Source organism: Catharus ustulatus, chromosome 9 (genome assembly GCF_009819885.2).
Source record: "Catharus ustulatus isolate bCatUst1 chromosome 9, bCatUst1.pri.v2, whole genome shotgun sequence".
Lineage (NCBI taxonomy): Eukaryota > Metazoa > Chordata > Aves > Passeriformes > Turdidae > Catharus > Catharus ustulatus.
Genome location: NC_046229.1, coordinates 28,337,832 through 28,360,428, shown reverse-complemented (window position 1 = coordinate 28,360,428; position 22,597 = coordinate 28,337,832). Strand labels below are relative to the sequence as shown.

At 39.6% G+C, this 22,597-nt stretch overlaps 1 protein-coding gene across 3 annotated transcripts in view; it reads left to right on the top strand.

The window, feature by feature from the left end:
• The window catches only part of LOC117000057 (BMP/retinoic acid-inducible neural-specific protein 3), a 192,780-nt gene that overhangs the window by 157,068 nt on the left and 13,115 nt on the right, over positions 1 to 22,597 (top strand). For all 3 annotated transcript variants that reach the window (XM_033067404.1, XM_033067406.1, XM_033067405.2), the window contains one exon: positions 574 to 796. In XM_033067404.1, coding sequence (XP_032923295.1) covers positions 574 to 796 — 223 coding nt within the window. The remainder of the gene's footprint in view (positions 1 to 573; positions 797 to 22,597) is intronic.

Below are 22,597 nucleotides of genomic sequence, written 5' to 3'. Positions count from 1 at the left end.
GAAGTTATGGGAACATTTTTGAAGTGTCATAAAATTTTGAAGTACCATAAAATGCTTTGAAAGGCTCCATTTTAATTGTGAATACTTATGAAAGTCTAATTTAATGGCTTGTGAAATAACATATATATGAGAAGTGGTCTGTAAAATCACATTTACTTGCATGTCCCAAGTATTGGAATATACTTCTTTTAAGACAGTTTCTGATGTTCTTCAAATCAGTCAATAAACATTGATCATTAAATGCACATTTGCTTTCAGATCCCAGATTTGAAGGTAAGAAACTCTGATTCTTACTTAATCTTCATATTGTCCAGGTTGAGAAATAAGGACAATGCTTGCATTTGCTTTAATATTAATTTTAAAATTACGTGAATATTGGATTTTGCTGGCTTTTATTCTACTATTAGCAATAAAAATGTAGTCACCTTTCTAGTTTGAATGAATTAAAATGCTCAATTTTAAAATTCCAAAATATTGAGTTTATTAAAATTGATACAAAAAACCCAACAAATTAGAAGTTAATTTCTGCTGCAAGAATAACCATAATTAAAGGCTGTTAATTTTTTTTTTCAGATGAATTTAAATTATTTATGAAGAGGCTGCCTATGAATTATTTCCTGAACACATCTGCCGTGATGCATTTGTGGACAATGGATTCTAATTTCCAGCGCCGCTACGAGCAGCTGGAGACCAGCATGAAGCAGCTCTTCCTCAAGGCCCAGAGAACAGTGCACAAGCTCTTCAGCCTCAGCAAGAGGTGCCACAAACAGCCACTCATCCGCATGCCCAGGCAGAGGTAAGGAATGCACCCTGAAATCCTGAGAAATCCCCAGAAACTCAAGCCTGGCACTCAAATCTCCTTAAGGCTGTGGATATGGGAATGGTGCAGGCATAGGGTACTGTGCTTGGGTTTGTGGGAGTTGAGCAGTCTAAGCTTTCAATGTTCCTGTTTTCCTAAATACAGTGGGAAAGGGCAGAATAAATCCTGGTTTGTTTGTGACTGTGTGGGATAGGAGCAACTTGGAAGTGACACGAGCACAGATTCATCACCCCGTTTGGTTTGCCTCTGTTTTACAGAGCCATGTTTTCTGTGGCACTTGGCCAGGTGTAACAGTGCCAAAGAATTGTGTACAGAATCCTGAATAACTGCTCTGAAGCAAGCATAACTGTTTTAGGAACTTTGAGGGTCATTATACAGTGGATACTACACACAATTGATTTCTCGTCTCATTTGTCAAATATGAACTAGGTTAGAAAGGATGCCTGTGGAAAGAAAATAGAAGAGTTTCAGTCCTTCCTAGAAACAGAGAGAGATCCTGAAAGCCAGCTAATCAAATCTACATTAGCATAAAGTGGGTATACTTGATTGCTGGTCGAAAATTGCTTTGTTGAAATTAGCACAATGACACTACAGTAAATCTGAAATGAATGAGCTTTTAAGGACAATGTTCTTCTGAGCACAGGCATTGTGGGATAGTCCAGTGACTCCTGCATTTAGCACGTTTCTCCATTGATTTCAAAGCAATCTAGGTGCAGTGTTCCAGAATTTCCAGGGGTACTTTACATTCCCCTGCTTTCAACTCTGCTGTTGCAAGCTCAAGCTCCGTCAGTTCCTCTTTGCCTTTCGGTGGCCCTCCCCCTTCTTTCAGGAGGCTGTGCTTGTTGCTTTCATGCCCTTTCTTCTACATATTGTGCTTTGCGCTGTGATCTGGTAGTTGAAACCAAAAATTCACTTGTGGGGTCATTTCATGATTAGAAAACATTCTGCCAAGAGAGGTTGTACAATCACTGCAGAGCCTCGTACCCTCTCGAGTGTGCCTTGGCCATGACATGAATGAGCATCCTGCAAAGGGATGATGCAAAATGAACAACTTCTGAAGGAGCCCGAGCTTCTTAACAGTCCAGACTGACTTTTTCCCCCACCAAAATGGAATATAGGAGATTCAAATAATTTAAAATAATCAGGTCTTCTAAAATAAACTCCATAGGGCTTTGGAGCAACATTGGGTTTTCACAGGTAATGGCAGTGATGAAGATGAAGTGAGATATGCAAAGTTGCAAGGATTGATCAAAACACAGCCTTCTTGTTATATAAAGGGTTTTTTTATTTCAATGCAGAACTTGCAACTTCATTATTTATTTTTTAATATAAAGATGTGGCACTGTGCCAAAAAGATGTGGACAGGCTGGGAAAGGTCCAGACAAAGGCCACAAAGATGATCCCAGAACAGGAAGCTGCCCCATTGGGAAAGGCTGGGAGACTTGTGTTTGCCTGGCTGTGAGTAAAGAAAGCTGAGGAGAGACCTTATTTCCATGTTCCAGTATTTAAAGGGGGGCACACAGAAGATGGAGGTTCCCTTTTTACAGAGTCACATGGAAAAGACGAGAGAAAATGGCTGCAAGGCACTGCTGGGGAGATTCTGAGTGGACAAAAGAGGAAAATATTTCACAAAAAAAACAGTCAGTTCTGGAATAACTGGAATAACTGGAATAACCTCTCCAGGGAAGCAGTGAACTCTCTTATACTGCACAATTTTAAGATGCAGCTGGACAGGGTGCTGGGCCATCTTTTCAAGACCACGCTTCTGCCAAAAAGGTTGGACCAAATGATCCTTGAGATCCCTTCCAACCTGAAGGTGTTCCATGATTCCATGACAGTAAATGTTACTAGCAATGAGCCTGCCTGTTTTACAGGGAGTTGCACCAAACTTTTATAGCAGTTTGATTTTTGCAGTGCATCTAAAACTTGTAAATACCATCACTTGCTTTTGAGTTAATTATGTCTCATTTTAGTGACTTCTCTAAAGTTTTTTCTTGTCAATACAGAGGGAGATAGGGCGTATGATGTAGTGATGAATAACAGATGACTCAAATATCAGCATTAAAGCAGGCTTGGGAATACTTTGCCAGTGGGATATGTTTGCTAAAAGAGACAGTTTTCAAAGGTTGGATTCCATCTGACTGTCTGGGAAAATTGCCTTCTGACATCCAGGCTTTTATGCTGATAAAAACAGCTTTAAAATGAGAAGTGAGGGGAAAAGGTCAAAAGAAACTGGTTTAATGTCCAAGCCCATTAAAAAAAAAAATTTGATAGATCAAGATAAAGTATTGGATAAAGGAATGTCAGTGGTGAAAAGACCAATAGTGAGAAAAAAAACAGAACACTGACAGAATAGTTTTCAGATATTCCTTATTATGAGAATATACCTAACCCAGATTAAATACTGAATTTTTGATACCTGCCAACAGGTTAGTGAATGTCAGTGTAGAATGAATATCTCAGTAATGCCATGGAGAAACAGGAACAGCTCAGGCTGTAACATCAAACATTCCAGCAGACAGTGAGTGAGAACCAAACCCCAGCACAATTTTATTTTGTGTTCAAGAGAAGATAGAAATATAAGCAGAAAAAACATCTTTGTGATATTTGAGATCCCTTCCAGCCTAAGCCAGTCTAAGATTCTGTGTGCCATGGATAGTCTAGGCTTCAAACAAACAAAGGAGAATTGGAGCAAAATGTCATTCTTTTCCAGGGCTTTCTAAACAGCTCCTTCAGGTTAGTGTTTGGGCTCTGCTACTGGGTGAATTTTATTATGGGAAGAGAAATTAGATTGAGTTAATGAAGATATAAATACTATTTCAATAGTATTTTTTAGCACGTCTTTTCAGATAGAAATTAAAGAGGCAATGCTTCAACTTTTAATAAAGGTCATGTTGTGTTGGCAGTGAGCAAAACCAACTCTGCTAATGTTTAATTTTACACTGAATTTCACCAATCAATATAATTTATGTATAAAAGATTTTTAAAGGAATATCTTGAGAATGAGGGTTGGTTTTTCATGAAACTGGGATGTATGTCCTCAAAGTTTAATGTAATTCATGAAAACTTTTTCTGAGACTGGAGTTTTATAGGGATTTATCTATGCAGTCTGCCAGAAATCATTTGGTCACGCCTGAAGGAGCTCCTGCATACGGTCAAGGTTATCATTAATTAGTGAAAATAATCATCTCTTTTCTCTGGCCACAAAATTTCTTTCCTGAACATGAAACAAATTGTTGCCTGATTGTTTTAAATGGGACTTAATTAATGAGTTACACAGAATTGCTTGCAACTCTTTTCATATTTCCTGAAGACTAAGCCACTTAATAATTGTAATACTAAATTACATTACTATTTTAATTTTCTAATCCTGAAACCAAAGTACCATTGAATCCTCTCCCAACATCATTGTTCACAGCAAAAAAAAGACTCAATTAACTTGCAGGTTAAAGAAACTACATTTCCATGTCTCCTCTTTGAACACAGTTTATATTCCTCAGCTAGAATAAAGTACAAATAGTTTCCTTTCAGTTTGGACTCATGGTCTGAACAATTTACTGAAGCACTTTTGTTTGCAGTGGGGGTGGGCCCAGGATTACAATTTTTATTTTATTCTGTTCACTGCAAATCTTTACAAGTTCCAGACATTCTGCCCAGCTTTTAAGCTTGCTCTCGTTACTATGGAACAGATGATTGGTCCTTTTCCAGAAAGTCAGATCATGTAAAGATACATCAAACACCCTTAGATTTTTATTGTGGCACTGCTGAGTGTAACTTTTAAAATTCACCTGAATTAATCAATCAACCTGTAACCAGTAGAGTATTTACTGGTTGTCTGAGTCGAACAAAAAATACCAACTAAAATTCAAAGCCAACAAGGTTCAGAGAAAATTCTGTGTAGGTAATCTGCTCCCATGTTGTGTATAAAGATGGACTAATAAAACATTCCATTTCAAGCGATAAGGGAAAAACAGGGTTAAAAAACAATGCAGTCTGAAAAAGGTATGTGTTCTACAGGGAACTGAACTTCTGCCTCCATGAATTTGAGTCTCTGCTGCTTCAAGAGGCTGAAGTGATTATTTCCAGTGTGTTCGCATTGCATTGACACATCAGCCTTAAAACATGGACCATTCTTGTGTTTTCTTGGGCAGATTCCACTGCATGCAGCAATTACCATCCTACTCCATGGCCAGCTCCTGCTGCAGCTTTTGTGCAGGAACGTGGTTGAGAGATGGCACAACACACTCTGCTTTGCAGGAACCAGCAAAGTTCCTGAAACACAGTTGGGAGGATTGTTGACCAGTGCAAGGAGTACAGCACATTTTATTTGCAGGAATCCAGCTGAGGTGTAAAATGTGTGTGTGCCTGAGCTCATCGTGTGCATTTCTGGGTCAGGACCATCAGCTGTGAGGAGAAATGGTCAATCTTTGCAGGGATTTGTGGTGGAGTGCATCCACCCTGAGAAAAGGACTGAACTAGTAATTTAGTCCAAGTTCTGGATTCCAGCATCTTCCTGGAATGAGGTCAGAAAATGTTGTCCTGCTTGGTGAGGGCAAGTTTCCTCAGAGGCTTAGGCTGAGCCTGCTGAGTCACACCTGCAGTGGAGGGTGACATCTGTGAGCCATCTCTCTCTAACATCCCCTGCAGGCTGAACCTTTTCATCTGAACCTTTTCATTTGGCCAAACAAAAATCAGTGGAGGGAATTGGTAAATATCAGTTGTACTGTGCAGGGCCACTGTAGCTCACACATGCAAGGGGAAGAGGTGAAGCAGCAAAGTTGTGGTTAAACACTTGTCACTGTGTTATGGGGGAAAGTGGGTTTTCTTTCTGTTGTGGTGAACACAGCAGTAAGGTTTAATTTCAAATGCAACGACTGTGCTGGGAAGCTGAAAATCACAGGAACAGAAGGCCTGATGCTACCCTTGAATTGCTGTCAGTGAAACCCCTGATGTGAAGCGGAGCTGGGGGTGTGCTGGCACTCACATCCACCCAAATTATGGAACCAGAGTGAGAGGACTGGAATCTCTATGCTTGAGAGCATAAAAGAAATATTAACTGTCTCAGTGGGGAAGGAAAATCTTCCCTTTCCCAAATACTTTTCAAGAAGGACAACAATGATTTCCTCTGATCTGCTTTAATATCCAACCCCTAGTGAAAGACATGGAAGAGATGGGGAGCTCTCATTTCTTCCTTCAGAAGTGCCAGTTTATAACTTGGTTTAATTATTTTTGTGTCATTCAAATGGATTCCTTCACTAATCATTCTTTTGAGGGAGTACACTCAGTACAGGACATTATTGTAGGTATGAACCTTATCTGTATGTACTTTAAATCATAATGAAAAAGCATCACTTAAGGTCTAATTTAATCAGCACCATCTGTGATTTAATAAAGACATAAACAAAAATATTAAAAGGAGAGATGTAATGTAAATAATGTAATAAGCCAGTGGGAAAAAAAAATGCATCTTCCTTGCATAATAACTAAATGGAATCCTGGTGCAACAAGCTGCAAATGAAGATTATCAGCATCTCGAGTAAACAAGAATTCCAATTTTAGAACACTAAGGCATGGCATGTGCACACAAAAGCATGGAGTTTTGAATAGAATGTTAGTATCTGAATTTTTGAAAAGACTGGATGCTTAATATTACCATATAATTTACATTGAAGGTGATAATTATACCAGTAGTTCAGACACTTTTAAAAAGGATCTTATTCTGTTAACAGAAAATGAAGACAAATACAGATGAAACTTCTTAATAACTTAAAAATATTTTAACATTAAAAAGCCCCTATTTCTGGAAGGAAAGTAATTATGGGCAGGCTTATGTTTGAAGCATGTCCTTATCTCCATGAAGGTTATTTTTTTTTAAGAAGCATACTCTGAAGCTGATGTAGACTAAGAAGGAGTTCATCACTAGAGGCAGTGAATAGCTACATCAAACAGAAGAGTTTCAGAAAGAATTCTGCTTTTTAAAATCAGATTTATTTTCTGGAATTTCCCACAGAATCCACCACAGGCAGCTATGAAAGAAAGAAGAGCCATGAATTTGCATTTTCTTGTTTCTTTCTTATTTTTGAATTTCATGTAGCGAAATATTCATATGCCCTAGAAGCACAACAAGGTCTGAATACTCCAAAAACACTTCAGAGAAGAGGATTTGTGTCTTAGTCTTTTCTTCAGTCCATAGGCTGAAAAACAGATTTAAAATAGATGACTTTTTTAGAGCATCTGTAAACACAGTCCATCAGAACACTGAGGCCTGGAAACCTGTTCCCTTCAGAACACTCCAGAATGAAATACATAAGAAATAAAGGGGCTAGTGCAGGTTAATCCCATTCCCTCAGGATGTAATGCAGGATTAGTTCCTTACATCCCAAAGTTGTTTATCAGCTACTTTAGATTCCTTCGCTATAAGTGTAATTGATTCATGGGCACCACATTACTAAGGAATAAAATCTCCCACCAAGAAAGCCACAGAGTTCAAGACATGAAAGTTTCTCTGTGCATCACACAGAGACTTCTCTTCTTAAAGAAAATCTGTGGCATTGGATGTAAGGGGAAAAAAAAAATCTAATTATCCATCACTTAGCAGGCTGCTGGAATGAAGGGGGGCAGTGAGTCTACAGAAAAAAACATATTTTTGAAAGGCAGTGTAAGGCAGCAATAGTTTCTCTAGATGGGCTGGGTCTAATGTAAATAATTCTTCTGAACATGAGGTGCTAAATAAACAGTATTTTGTCTGATTTCAGAACATCTTCTTTAATAGAGGACAAGGATTATAGAGATGTTTCTAAGCAAAAGTGGTTCCATGAAAAATGTGTTGTCATTATTAGTATATTAAAAAAAAAAAAGAAAAGAATATACAAAAAGATTTTTATCTGTTCTGATTAAGATCTTGCACTTGGAAGTCAAAAATGTATTTACAAATTTTAATGTAAAGGAATGCCTGTGCAGTGGAAGCTTAGATTGGGTCTGACACACCAGGTGCACATCTGAAAGTTGCATGTCACAGACAAGGAAGGTGATAAGATGCAAGTATGTGAGATAAAGCAAAGGTCAGTTTGGTAGTGGTTACTTTACTAACGTGAAAATTAAATCTGCATCTGTTCTCAAAGGAAATAAAATGATCCACTTCAAGGTGACATCTTAAATTGGATTGGGGATTAGAGTTATTTAAAACTAACATGACATACATAAAAATATGATCTGGAGCCCTGCAAACAGTAGGTCTGATAAGGAGAAGCAGAGATAAACTCGTGTTCAGATGTGTTTTCACACGTGGTTCAGGAGCTCTGTTCACACAGGGCAGCCTGCTCTTAGCACCTCTCTTTGCAATCCCTTTCCTCTCAAGGAGATTTGGGATTTTAATGGTGCAGCACTTTACTGCACATTCAGAGTCTGTTCTTGGCCATCTGCTACCCATGAAAATGCTCCTCAACTCTGCTTTTGGTATTTTTGATGAATAGCAACATAAGAATGAAGTAATTTCAGCATGTCAGACAGTGAAATGAGTAGAGTTTATATGAATGTCACAGGGCAGGAGTATTCCTGCTTTGGAAGCACCATATGTGCAATGCATGCAATGAAATCACATTTCCACACCAATGTTTTCTCCTTTTCAACTACAAACAACTTACCAGTGCTACTGTTCCTTAAAAGCAGTGTTTTGGCAAACAGAGTTTACATTTTGTCTCAGGAAAAAGAAGAAAAAAAAAGAAAAACATCTTAGTAAGATTCACCTGACATGAAAGGTGTCATACCACTACAGTATGATACATGGTTTAATGATATTGAAGATCTGACCTATGATATTGATTTAATATTGCAGGGTGTTGAGTTACACCCTGTTCTGAGATTTGCAATACTAAAAGATGATTACTGAATCCCTGACCACATGGTTAACAGCCTATACTTTAAAAGGACATAGCAGATGTGACTTGTATTGCCCACACATCATCTGTGACTGCTGGATATTCAGACATTTCAGAGGAGTCACTATTGAGAAGTGCAACAGCAGAACATGACTCAAGGAAATCATCTGTTCAAGGAGAGTGACTTTCTTGTGGGCTCACTTCTGTGAGTGACAGCGTACCAAGAACAGAAATCACATACTCTGCTGGAACATGAATTTCTTCTATACAGTCCAGGTCTGAGGAAGTGGAAATTTTGGCTCAGTTTCCTCTTCTCCCTCATGAAGGAGTTTCTAGAGTGTTCATCTATTTCAGATCTGCTGACACTAATTTGCTACTACTGCAAATTTCCTCTATCCCTTCCATCTATGAAACATCTCTTTGTTTCTAACCCAAATGTCCAAACTTTCTTTCTTTTTTTTCCCCAGGCAGATTTTGTAATTCAATTGATTCAACCAACCTGAAAATTCGAAAAAAAAATTTAAACACAGGGTGCTTAAAATAACATTTTATTTTATAGAAATATGGTGTTAAAAATAAAAAAATAAAACCAAAACCAACCAACCAACCAACCAAAAAAAAACCCACAAAAAAACCCCAAACAAAAAAAATCCCCAAAAGAACAAAAAAAACCCAAAACAAACAAACAAAAACCCAAAAATAAAAACATGGGTTAAGAAAAAGCTGCTAAGGAATTTCATCTGTAAGGTATTCAGCACACTTCTGTAAAACTGCTGTAAAGGACTTTTCCTCAGGCCAGATTTAAATCACCTATCCACATGAATCACTTGCAGAGACAACATCAGAGCCAGCACTGTAGTGACTCACAAGGCTTGGAAGTCTACAAAAATAATTACTTGACATGTGGATAGATCCTGGGACATTTCTGGACTTGGCAGCTCCTGTTTGTCCCTGGCCTGGGACAAACACCCCACTTCCTTCAGACAATGTACTCCAAAAATGCAGCTGGAGGTCAGGCAAGGACACCAGAGGGTGGATCTTGGAGCACCCTGGGCTCCAGGCTATCCCAAGTCCAGAAAGTTGTGGTGTTGTCCAGATTTCCTGTATAATAACAGCAGATTTGAACAGGGAGGTTATAAAATCTACCATAAGGACATATCTTTTATCATGCATGAGTTATTTAGTGAGAGATGTAAAAACTAAGTAAGAATGAGCCTCGTCTCCAGCATCACCACAATATAAGGAAGATCTAAAGCTGTTGAGCATCCAAAGGAAGCCACAAGGATGGGGAAGCACCTGGAGTGAGCTGGATGGGGACACTGAGGCACTGGGTCTGTTCAGCTTGAGGAAGAGGGGACTGGGGGCAGACCTTGCTGCATCACAACTTCCTTGTGGGCAGGAGAGGAGGGACAGACACTGATCTCTGCTCCCTGTGACAGGGACAGGACCCAGGGAATGGCTGGGGCTGGGCCAGGGCAGGGTCAGGCTGAAGATCAGGGAAATGTTCTGCCCCAGAGGGTGTTTGGAACTGAACAGGCTCCCCAGGGAATGGGCACAGCCCCAAGGCTGCCAGAGCTCCAGGAGTGTTTGGGCAAAGCTCCCAGGGATGCACAGGGTGGGATTGTTGGGGTGTCTGGGCAGGGACAGGGGTTGGACTGGACTGGACCCTTTGAGTCCTTCCCAACTCAACTTTTTCTGTGATTCTGTGGTCAGGAATCCTCTGTGGAGCCACCAAAGCCCCTGAGTCTACAGCCTGCAGAGTCCCACAGCCTGGCCTAGAGCCCATGTCCCTCATTCTCTTCTTCCATTTGTCCCCTCATGGTGCCAGCCAGGCTGTTCGTCACAGAGGGGTCCCAGCCCAGGCTGCCATGAACACAAATACTTCTCTAGTCTGTGCTATTTGAAGGAAAAATACATTCCTCTGTGTGGCACTAATGCAAAGCACTGGAAATCTTTGACACAAGTGCAAAGGAAAAGGGGAGATGAAAGCTGGACTTGTGGGTGGGAGATATTGCCAGACATATCCATATTTCAGGCAAAGCCTTTTCCTCCCATGCCTCACTTTGACAATGAGGGCTCTGCTTGTCGGGTCAGGGCTGTCAACACTGAAAATGAGCTTTTCACGATCAGAATCTGAGAAAAACATCTCAGTGAAACAAGCAGAAGGACTGTGAGACATGCATTGACATAGAAATGGACAGAGACCTGTGAGTGTCTGATATTCATCACCTGGGTTAAGTCATAGAGAATTTACTCTGTGAGATAGCTCAGAAGGTGAGGTAGCAGCTCCTCAAGGGGACATCAAACACCATTCTTTAACCTCCAGGTTAACCTTCAGGGTTGTGCCCCAGGCCATCTTACAGAGGACATTTAGTTGCTTCGAATAAATAAATTTGAAGATTGCATAGTTTCAGTCCTGCAGATGATGGGAATATCAAACCTTTGACTTTTAAAAATTCTTTGGAAAGTACTGTAAGCCTTTATCTGACTTGTTCATAAAATGCAGTGTCTAGTCTTTCATTCCTCATAAATATATAAATCAATCCTTGGCTTCCAGCATGCAGAATGCACAAATCCCATTGTTATGAACTTCCAAAGACGTTTCTGGCAACAAGCTCTTGATCTGGCCAGTATGTAAGAAGATTAGATATAAGAAATAAATTCCTCCCTGTGAGGGTGGAGAGGCCCTGGCACAGGGTACCCAGAGAAGCTGTGGCTGCCCCTGGATTTCTGGCAGTGTCCAAGGGCAGGCTGGGCAGGGCTTGGAGCAGCCTGGGAGAGTGGGAGGTGCCCCTGCCCATGGCAGGAGTGGCACTGGATAAAATTTAAAGTTCCTTCCAATTCAACCCCTTCCATGAGTTTATGTAAGGATTTATAGAAAGTTTCATATGACTGATTCCTACTAGGTGGTTTTTCCATTTGCAACAGAAAGAAATGATTCATATACATCAGCTTCATAATTATAAAAATAAGATAATAATAACTCTTTCCTATTTACTATCTATTATGTCTTCTATAAACTGGAATTTAGTTAATTTTTGGTGTAATATATATCTTTTTTCTCTCATATACTCTTGATAAGAGCAAAATAAATGGATAGAAAGAAGTTGAAGGGTAAAGTGTAGGGAAAAATTCAATTTTTCTGAAGTTGAGCTGTTAGATAAGACTTCAGTTTGTGCAGAATTGTGATGGATATTTTCAAGTGTAATTTATGAGCAAAAGCATTGAAAAGAGTAGTTTTGGTTTTTTTTTTAGAAACATAGAGAAGCCTTAGAAAAATTAAAATTCTCAAATTAAGCATTCATTACTGGTATCTCATGTGGGTAGCTTTATCCAGATTGGTAAAGATGATGTGCACTGATTTACCCCAAGGAGCAATATCAACATCTCTGCTGTCAGCAGGAGTATGACAGGAGTGCCTTTGCCCCCTCCCGTTGTTCTTCTCCCTTCCTGCCTTCCCCTGCTCTGGAACAAATTTATCCCTCCAGACAGGTGCCAGGCAGACAGCCCAGGAGCATCAAGCCTTCTGTGCTCCCACAGGGACAGGAAGCAGCAGCAGGTCTGGGCTTGCACTGTCTTGCCAACAAATGTCACCTTTCCATGGGAGGGATCCCAGCTGGAGAGGTGAAAGCAAGTCCATGACAAACAATAAATCCAGTGTTGTTTCATCCCTGCTGGCTGTGGTGTGACATGTGCTGTGTGCACTGGTGTCACCCAGGCAAAAGCTTTGCTCTTGAGGGATTCTCCTCATTTTGTGTGTTGCCAGGACATTTATGTCCCTGACAGGTTTCTTACTCAGTGTAGCCCCACGACTGCACCCAGACAGGAACAGGAATCCTTCAGTCCTGGGCTGTTTGTGTGGGAAGGGAATTTAAAGCTCTTCCAGTTCCATGCCCTGCCATGGGTAAGGATACCTTCCACCAGACCAGGTTGCTCCAAGCACCTTCCAGCTCCCTTGTCCTTTGTTATTGTACAAAAAGCACAAGACTTACAGTGATGCAAATTTCCCATGTTTTTATTCTTTTGGAGATGTGCCAGAAATATACTTCAGAAAATGAACATAAAGCACTGTGTTATCAGCAATATTATTTTTAAAAAACCCTAATTTTAGAGTCATTTTTAGGCAGGCAACAGAAAAGCTTCAGGCTGAGAGGATGCAAATGAATTTTACTGCACCAACAAGTGAAGGAGATCAGGGCCTTAAAGCAATCTTTGAAATGAAAATGAGATTGCCTTGCTATCAAGTTTCCTTCCTCCACATTACACCCTGACCAGTGTTTTGGAATTAAACAGTTGTCTCCTTATCCTACAACTGCATATTGCCCAGTGACCAAGAGAAAATGAAATGTCCAAGACATCTGTGTCCCATGGCTTCAACTCACACCCCTCCAGGAAATGGCACAAAGGGTTTTTTTCCACAGAAAGGCATCAGAATTCATATGAGGAACTCATGGAAATCACATGCTGAGATCCCATGTGATCTATCCCAGGAAGGAAATGCTGTTCAGAACTTACAGTCTGTTTACCCTTTATTTTGGATTCTGGGACACATTAATGAGATTCAATTGGTGCAATAGTTTAAAATGGAAGTGCACAGTCCATTACAAAATTCTCCTTAAGCAGCAGATGACACAGCACAGCTGCAGAAGGCATTCATTCCAGTTAATTTGAAAGGAATTTATCCTGGTCAGAATATTATCAGACTTCTCGAAACTGATCTTTGAAACAATGGGTGATGGTGAGCATAAAATAAAAGACTTACCTCTTGCCAGGAGCAGAACTAATGGCCCTCCAGACAAAAGGTGACACTTGCTAAGTTTCTAACACAGTTACATTTTATTATCTTTAATTACTGACTTACCTCAATTGTTGAGATATTACAGTAAAGAAGATGACCCAAACCAAACTAAAGAATCACCTTCTCGTTGCTTGCTTTGCAATGAATCCATTTGCTTAAAACTCAAGAAACTGTAAATGAAATTACAACCTTTACAGAAAGGCAGGCTTTTTTTCCCATTGTGAAGCTGATTTACTTTTTCCAGGTTTTTGTTACAAAAAACCCTCAAAGTTTTAAATTTTTTTATTATTTTCCTACATGGCTTTTTAGTCATTCAGATTCTTAGATAATTAGCCCCTGCCCTACCCATATGACAGGAAAAACTTCAACATGCCTTCAAACCACTCTTGTTACATAAAAGTACAGCAAACATCAGCATTTTTGCATTAATTGAAATTAATGTGTGTCTTTGTGTTCAAAAATAAATTTGGTATGAATTTAACTTTTTTTTGAAAGGCATTTCCTTTTAAAAAGCAATTAGAAATCTCTATCAACATGGGTTAAACTTTGTTCATTATATTTACATTCCTTATTTTAAACTGTGATATTTTCAATAGGATCTGAAATCAGGATCATTACCTGAAACTTTTATTAATTTGTTGTGGTTTTTTTAAAAATTGTCCAAATTTAAGACACTGCTTGTTGATAGTTAAATCCTAAACAACTCTTTAATTTGCTTTAGAAGAGCCCAAAGGCATCATGTCCTTGAAACTATGCATATATATTTCCACAGATTTTTGAACAAAGCTGCCTTAATTTTGGGAAAAAATTAGGAACAATAACTGATGATTTTTTTAATGTAAGTTGATAGCTTACCATCTGTGTAGATTGCTTCATCAGTGTATTATCTGCAGCAAGCACTACTGGGTTGGATCATTCCTGGAGTGATGGCTAAGACAGAGGATAAATATAAACCAGACAGTTGGCAAATGTGTCCAAGATGGGGGCAAGGCTCTGGGAAATGGAAAGCTGAGCTGCTGACGGGGCTGGCCCAGCCTTCCTTGACAAAACTTCACTTAAATAAGCTCTGAGCAGAGACCAATGTAGCAAATCCCAGGCCAGCATGCAGACTTTCTGTTTCATCAGTTTAGCCCTCGATACCTCACAAAACCCTGGAGCAGCATTTTCTGTCTTGCTGAGTCCAGCCCACAGTTTAATGAGTCTTGCCACTGGTACTGGTTGTTGGACATTAAGTGATTTTTTATTTCTTCTGCTGGCCATCTGCTGCATATTCCGACTACTCCTCTAGGTATATCCACATTTGGATATAACATCAACTGTGTGGGAGAGAAAACATTTTACTTGTGGATTAAGAGATGAGCAAAAGTCCATAAAAGCCAGAATCCTCAGCTTTGAATGACAGAAGCAGAGAAAAAGGTTTCCAGCCATGCATATTTAAAAGGAAGTCTATACAGAATTTCTGCATCTGGGTTTCCAAGTGTTGTTGCAACTTAGGGTTGGATTAACTTCAAAGAAAAAAATAGACTCTCTGTTTGTGAAAGGCAGAATTTCTCGCACTGAATAGGGATTAGTGTCCTGACACAGAGCAGTGAAGCTTTATAAAGAAGGTTTCTACAGGAGGCACCTGTGAGTCTTGGCTAATAATGACTCCAGAGCCTGTTTCTTCTTTTTCAGCTGAATAGCAGACAGTCATCTGGTTATAGAGCTCTATAGACAAATTCAGATGAATGGTGCCATGCATTTGTGAAATCCATGACATTGCAAGGCTCACAATCCATGGGATCCCACATCTCACCCAAACTTTCACATTTATTTTACAAAAAACCTATTCAATTTATTTCACCTTTGAAGTTTGCAAGAGCATTCACTATGTTCTTGTTACCCTGTGTATGATAGTGATAGTGAAATGGAGCTGATATTCTGTGTCCATGAAATTAATAAAATTTGTATGCAATTTCTGGTTTAAATATCTAACCCCAATAGTAAACCTGACCCGAAATTCCTTTCCAGATCATAATCCCTAATAACTGATATAAAATATACAATGGTGCACACACAAAATCATATTCATGTTTACCTATGATAAAAGAACATTTGCAGTACTCTTTCTTTAACAAAAGTACACAAATTTCCTTCAAAATTGTAAAGCAAAAACTTCTGAAGCATACAAGTTAAGATGCACAGAAATTTGCCTCCTAAAAAATCATATATAATGGTTTCTCAAATACATCCTCAGAAATTTTAAAAAACTCTCCTGACTTCCTGACTTGTGGTTTCTGCTTTTACTCTCTGAGAATCTTCATTTTAGAGGGGTACATCACACACTGATCCCTCTGAGTCACAGAACTTCCCACACTTTGGAAGAAAAGGCTGTTTCACATAATTTCCAAGGGTCTGATCTGAGGTGCTGCCTTGATGATTTAGTAGAAAATTTCTAACTATCAGATGAAAAGTAGCAACCAGTTACAGTTGTTTCCTCTCTTCCTGACCTTGTCATGTAGAATCATGGAATGGTTTGGACTGGAAAAAATCTTAAAGCCCATCCAGTGCCACCCTTGCTAAGAATCACTTGTTTTCACTCTTAGATCTGCAAACTCCCACAGTCCTTTAGAAGAATTTCCTGTCTTTGTTAATCACAGTCTAGCCTGAATTCATGCTTGTGAATCCCAAATAATCTAATGTCTTGTATCCATAATGATGTGAGTTTAGCACATGCCTTTATTTGTGCATGGAAAAGGACAGATCCTAAATCAGTTCAGATAATCCATAAAGAAACAGAATTATTCTACTACTTTTGGGGTTTTTTTACATGTTTTACATGTATTCAGGTCTGGAGGCTGTCACAGTGCTGAGGCTGCATTTGCTCACCTGAAGTTTTTGGCTGCTCTGCAGATGTTGTTGACATCAGAAGGTGCTGAATTACCATTTCCACTGGAGGAAAGGAAAAGATTGAGTGCTTAATTTCTTGAGAAGATAGCTTTTAAAATGCAGTTAGGGTGTGCAACTGCTAATACTAAGGCACCTGAATGGCAGCAACATTTTGCATACCTTTAAGCTGTAAAGTAAAACTGAGTGTGATTAATGGGATGGCTTTGCACATAACAGCACAGCTGGGGATTATGTTATTTTATATTCATCTTCCAAACTCCCATAAAAGTGGATTACTGTAGCATAGCACTTGTGAATAGTTACATGATGACTGGAGTCTTACCAGCTCCCGTGCTCTTACAAAAGGAAATGTACTGCCTAGAAACTCAGTCCTCCTCTGTGGAATTCACCCTTCAAGGAGGATGAGGAATATAAAAAGTTGGAAGGCTGTTTGGAGGACATTGGGGTCATCATAAAAATATGGGAAGAGGTGCAAATACTGGCTGAGCGTGGGAGTGCATGAAGAGAGGTTTTCTGAGCTCCCAGGACCCAGGTGGGCTGTGCAGGGGTGATGGGCAGGGCTAGGGCTGGATACAGAATTTTGTAATTCTGAGCACAGAATTACAGCTGTCACTGAGCCCCAAAGCCACGGCAAGAGTGGGAAGAGGGTTTTAAGGAGAACACCTGTGCCTGAAGGTGTGCCCCAGAGTGTCCTGGTAGCTCATCCGTGTTGGGAGCTGCACACAAGCACCTAGATGACCTCAACACCAAGAGATAGGTTAGAGGGATAGAAATTATATAGACACAGAGGAGAAATACATTTTACTCCCCTCCAGTTTTCTATGGAAAGTCTCCTTTTTTTTTTTTTTTTTTAAGCTGTTTATTTGTAAGCATATGGTATTGCACACATTTACAGGGCAATGATGGTGTACTTAACTAAAGCTGAACACTATTTTCCATACATTACTGCAGTGCCACTTCTGTTCTCCTAAAGTTCTTAACAGGATAGATCCTACTAGGAGAAGCATAAATTTAATAAGGAATTCTTAGCAGGTCAGCAAAGAATGAATAATAACAGGTGACATTGCTTTACCTCAAAATGAGCAGGAATAATGAAAACATACCAACCTTAGCAAAACCTTTTGAATTATAAATAATGCAAATGCATATTAACATATTGTTAAAACATATTCTGATTCTTTAAACTTTTAAAAATATGTTGAAACAATAGTTGGAGTTTTTTTTCCAGAAATCTTTGGGGTTTAAAAAAAAATTTAAAAATAAACAAAGAGAAAATAGTTCTGTGAATGTTGAAACTAGCAAAGTCCTGTTTCCCTATAAATTAGCCTCTCATTGTTGAATGCCCGTGTAAATCTATGGATTATTTGGGCTCACATTACAAATTAACAATTTCTCCATCCTAAGGACTATCTTAATATTTTTATAAAACATGGAGAATCTCAGTGTTTTTGATAATTCTGACCCTTTCCAAATTTTTCAGATGTTATCTGAATACTTCCAGATCTTGTTGGCAGAAATAGAATAGGAATAGTAGATAATACTGCTAAATTAGCATTTTCCCCCTCAGAATCCAAGTGGGAACACATGCAACATTAAACCAAAACAAGTGTGAGTGTTTCCTCAGGGGTCCCAAACAAGAACACTCTGACAGTGGGATTATTGTAAGTCTCAGAAACAGAAACCAAGTTGTGAGTGGTTTTTCTATCCTCAGCATCTCCTTTGGGCCTACACATTTGAGAACTTCTCTGTGTGTCCACATTTTTTCCTAAAATTCCCTCAGTTTCAAATAATTTATGAACATCTATTTGCTGTTCCATTTGCTTTAAGATAGCTGTTAATTGTCAGCACCATCCTCATGGATGGATTTTCATATGATCTTTTTCCAGCTTTTGAAGAACATCAAGGAAGTGTGAGTTTGGCAAGCAATTATGTGTAGATTTAAGAGCAAACAGAAAGAGCCAATGTATCTCCACACAACTAACTGGGACAGTGCTACAGCAAAACTATTCATCTCTACAAATTCTTGGATACTGAAAGGAAGGATCCATCAAAATCAGACACATAAGTTAATAGGGAATGCAAAAGACCACTTGAATAAAAAACAAGAAAATAAACTCTAAGTTTGAAGAAACAGGTGAAGCTGACAAAATGCCTCACAAAGAAGAGAATGTAGGAGCAGAATCTTAATCATCTTTTTCTTTAATATTTGTATTAAATATCCATCAGGGTAGGGTTTGACAAGTCAAAAATGTGAGAATCATTTGGCCTTTCTATAGTAAGTTCTCCAAAGTAACAAACAGAAATTGCTTCTACTTGTACCTAGTGATCTTGAGGAAAATTGCAAATTTAGCAACAGACGGCAGGAAATGGAATTTGCTGTCTTATCAGGACCATAAAGCTGAAAACAGTTGGGTTAAACTTGTTACAAAGGCAAAAAAAATCTAGCAAAAGAAAATAGAACAGATACTCTAGTTCACATTTATAGATTCTATTAAGCACAATCTGTTTTTAATTGGAGAGGGCTCCCTGAGCCTGAAAATGTAGTGCCTCAGAAAGTATTTGCAAGTTGTTGTCATGCAGAACGTGAGCACTGCTCATGCACTAAATTAGATTCACTGCTCAGCGACTCCACTCCTGTAGCAGCAAACCAGGAGAATCATGAGAGGTGTCTGAAACAGCATCTCCACCAATCACTCACCTTGCAGTGGAGCCTGAGGAGAGAGGCTGATTTCTTTCTACAGCTCAGCTCAATCACTGCAGCTCAAAGGTTCTGAAAATGTACTGCACAGGTGACTGGCACCTTCAGTGAGGCTCAGCACACGCGGGATGGGCAGAAGGTCTCTCCCAGCTGAGCTGGGATGTGGGAAATTAATGAGCTATTGTCAGTGGAAGAGAATGAAAAGGCATGAATAAAAGACTCCAGGTATCTGCAGAAAAACAGGGATAGCCTGGTTTTAGGGGTCAGCACAAATATTTGCACTCCTAAACTTTGCAGGGTTTCTCTTTGGTTTTGTTGTTGTTTTAAGGTGGGAAGGGAAGGGAAGGGAAGGGAAGGGAAGGGAAGGGAAGGGAAGGGAAGGGAAGGGAAGGGAAGGGAAGGGAAGGGAAGGGAAGGGAAGGGAAGGGAAGGGAAGGGAAGGGAAGGGAAGGGAAGGGAAGGGAAGGGAAGGGAAGGGAAGGGAAGGGAAGGGAAGGGAAGGGAAGGGAAGGGAAGGGAAGGGAAGGGAAGAAGGAAAGGAAAGGAAAGGAAAGGAAAGGAAAGGAAAGGAAAGGAAAGGAAAGGAAAGGAAAGGAAAGGAAAGGAAAGGAAAGGAAAGGAAAGGAAAGGAAAGGAAAGGAAAGGAAAGGAAAGGAAAGGAAAGGAAAGGAAAGGAAAGGAAAGGAAAGGAAAGGAAAGGAAAGGAAAGGAAAGGAAAGGGAAAGGGAAAGATGTAATGGAGTGCTAATTCTGAGTTCACTGTGATATCACCTCATGTGACCCTTAGAAGGAGTTTTGGGTCTCTCTGTCCTTGGCATGGTGTCCTTTGTGGGCAGAAAGTCTCATCCATTAATCACTTCAGAGAAAGTTCTCTGCTCTGGAGGAAAAGATTTGCAGCTATATCCACTATGGATCAGCCACTGGCAAAAGAAGGAAAAGTCATGTTTTTCCATTCTCATCTATCTGATGTGGGGACAACATGCTGCTTCCACCTTCCTCCCAAATAAGAGAGCTGCTCCATAACTAGAATAGGACAATTCCCAGAACCATGTAAATGATGTATTTTCCTCAATATTTGCTGAGTTTGCCTAAAAAATGTTTGTAGATCATCCTACAGATATTAGTAATAAATTTCCCTGTGATATTTAGAGGAAATCTTGGTCAGTGTTATACACAAGGTGTTCATAATTAGCAGTTTGTTTATAGAAGATATTGCCCCCTCTGTGCTCCAAAGAGATCATCACATATAAAGAAAAATAAATAAATGAATATTTTTTAAAAAAGAAAAACACCCCTCCCCCCCCAAACAGAAATTAAATTTAGTCAACAAGAAAATTTAAAAAAAATAAATGCTTCCCAACATTAAAATAAATGTAACTTTACTGCAGAATAGTATGAGAGTTGAGAAAGGCTATTTTTCTTTTGGCTGCCACAATACTAAAGCCAGGTTTCTGAAGTGGTTTGTTACTTTTGGGCTTCTCCTCCTCACTTTATCACCATTTAATCTGAAGTCTAGTGGTTCTGTCTCTAAACTGAAATGCCCTGAACCCAAGTCATGATCCATGTTTTAGGACAGGCCACAGGAATTAGCTCCCCAGGGTCTCCTGGCAGAATTGAGCCAATCTCACAGCTCCCTGCCTTCTGTTCCTGTACGTGAGGACTGCACTTGACTCCAGGATTAGCTGGAGGATAAGCACCAAGATTTGGGGATGGGGGATTATGCCTTGGAACCACAGATGTTGTTTTGCTCTCCATCTAAAAGGTTTATGTTTATGGGTTTGTGTTTTACATGCTAGACAGCATTACCTGAAAACTCAGGTTTTTCATGGTGCAAACGATCAAAGAAAAAAATATAAACTTTATTAAAGAGGTCAAAATTTAAAATGTCTGTGAAACAACCATGCTCAACTTCAGCAGGATATTTTAAGTAGAAGAATCAATCAAATTGTAGATCACTAGGAAAAAAAATACTTCCTTGGCAAGACAATGAGGCTTTCTCCCACAGCAACCCTATCTTCCTCTTCACAATGGTTATTTTTACCCTAACATCATCCTCAACTAGATGGGAAAACGTTGAGATCCTCAAGCTGCAGGATTTTGGGATGTAATAAAGATTATGCCATGACAATTCAAATTTTCTCCCCCATCACAATCATTTCATGCTGGGAAACTAAGTGGTCTTTGAGTACCTAACAAACCTTTATTTCTGGGGCTGAGGGTAGAGATATTTCTTTCAAGAGTTCAAGTGCCCATTTGTGGATGGGGAGTCTATGCAGCAATTCAGTCCTGTGTGACAAAATAATAATTGAATGTGTTTCCATAGAAACTAAAGGCAGCCAGTGGAAACTGCTGTAGAGTATGAAAAGAATTCAGTCAAGTTTTATTTGAGTAAATAAGGATCACTAGCAATATAATGCTGGTTACAAGGACAGGTGGTACTCTTAAAATTACTTTTAAAATTGCATCACTGAGCAGGAGCTTCTCTGGTTTCTCGCAGAGCTACGGGCTGGTATTAAAAATATTAGGACTATGTAAGTGATTGATCAGGAATGCTCTCAAGTTAAAGGGGTCCTTTTTACTACTTTTTGGAGCAAGTCCATAGGGATGTGAATTAGATAGATTAAGGGAGTAATAGGCATTCAGATAATAGCAATGGTTGACAGAACTATATTGCAGCAAGCAGCACTGATTGTAAAACTCCTGCCAGGTGTAAAGCCAATGTTAATTTGCTCTCCTTATATAAACAGACAGTTTGGGGTTTGGAGAAGGAGTGTTTGGCTCTTAAGAGTAAACTTCAAAATGCAAGAAAGGATTTGAGCAGAGCCAATTTTTGTCTGACTTTCTGGGGATGTCAATCCTGCCTTGTGAAAAACACTGGACTGTGTGTGGATTCGCTCTCCTCAGTTCTTCTGCCATTGGAGATGGATGGTGGGGCAGAGGCAGTGTAATCACTCATCAAGGTGAGAGTGTTTGTGCTGCAGCTGTTTACCTGACAGTGACAAACCCTCTTACCTTTTCTGTCCATCAGAAGCACCAGCAGCTTGGGAAGAGGGAAAAATCACCAAGGATTGGATGAAAGTGCCACGGTTGTCAGGCTGAAAGAGATCCCACCAAAAACCTCCTGTCCCTGCAAACTCCCCTTTAATATAAATGCTAAGCCACCTTATCCACTAGAATCCATGTAAAAGATACTTCCAAACTTCATGTGCTGAAAAATCATGGATGATATGTTTGCCTGAGGACATCAGTGCTATTTTTGTGGCTATTCCTTGTTATTCAGTGGTGTTCACTGTGCACAGCAGGAAATCTTCTGCCTGACAGAGGGACTGTTAAAGATACAGACTTGTATTTCAACTCATGGCTCTGCAGTTATTCCCCTCCAGTCCTCACCATCCCTCACTGCAGCTCTACAACCCCTGTGAGCACATCCTACAGCCCTTTCCTATTAATTTTGTGAGGTTTGCACTTGGATTGGGATCTCTTCAAGGCAAAGGCTCTTGAGGCAGATTGTTTTT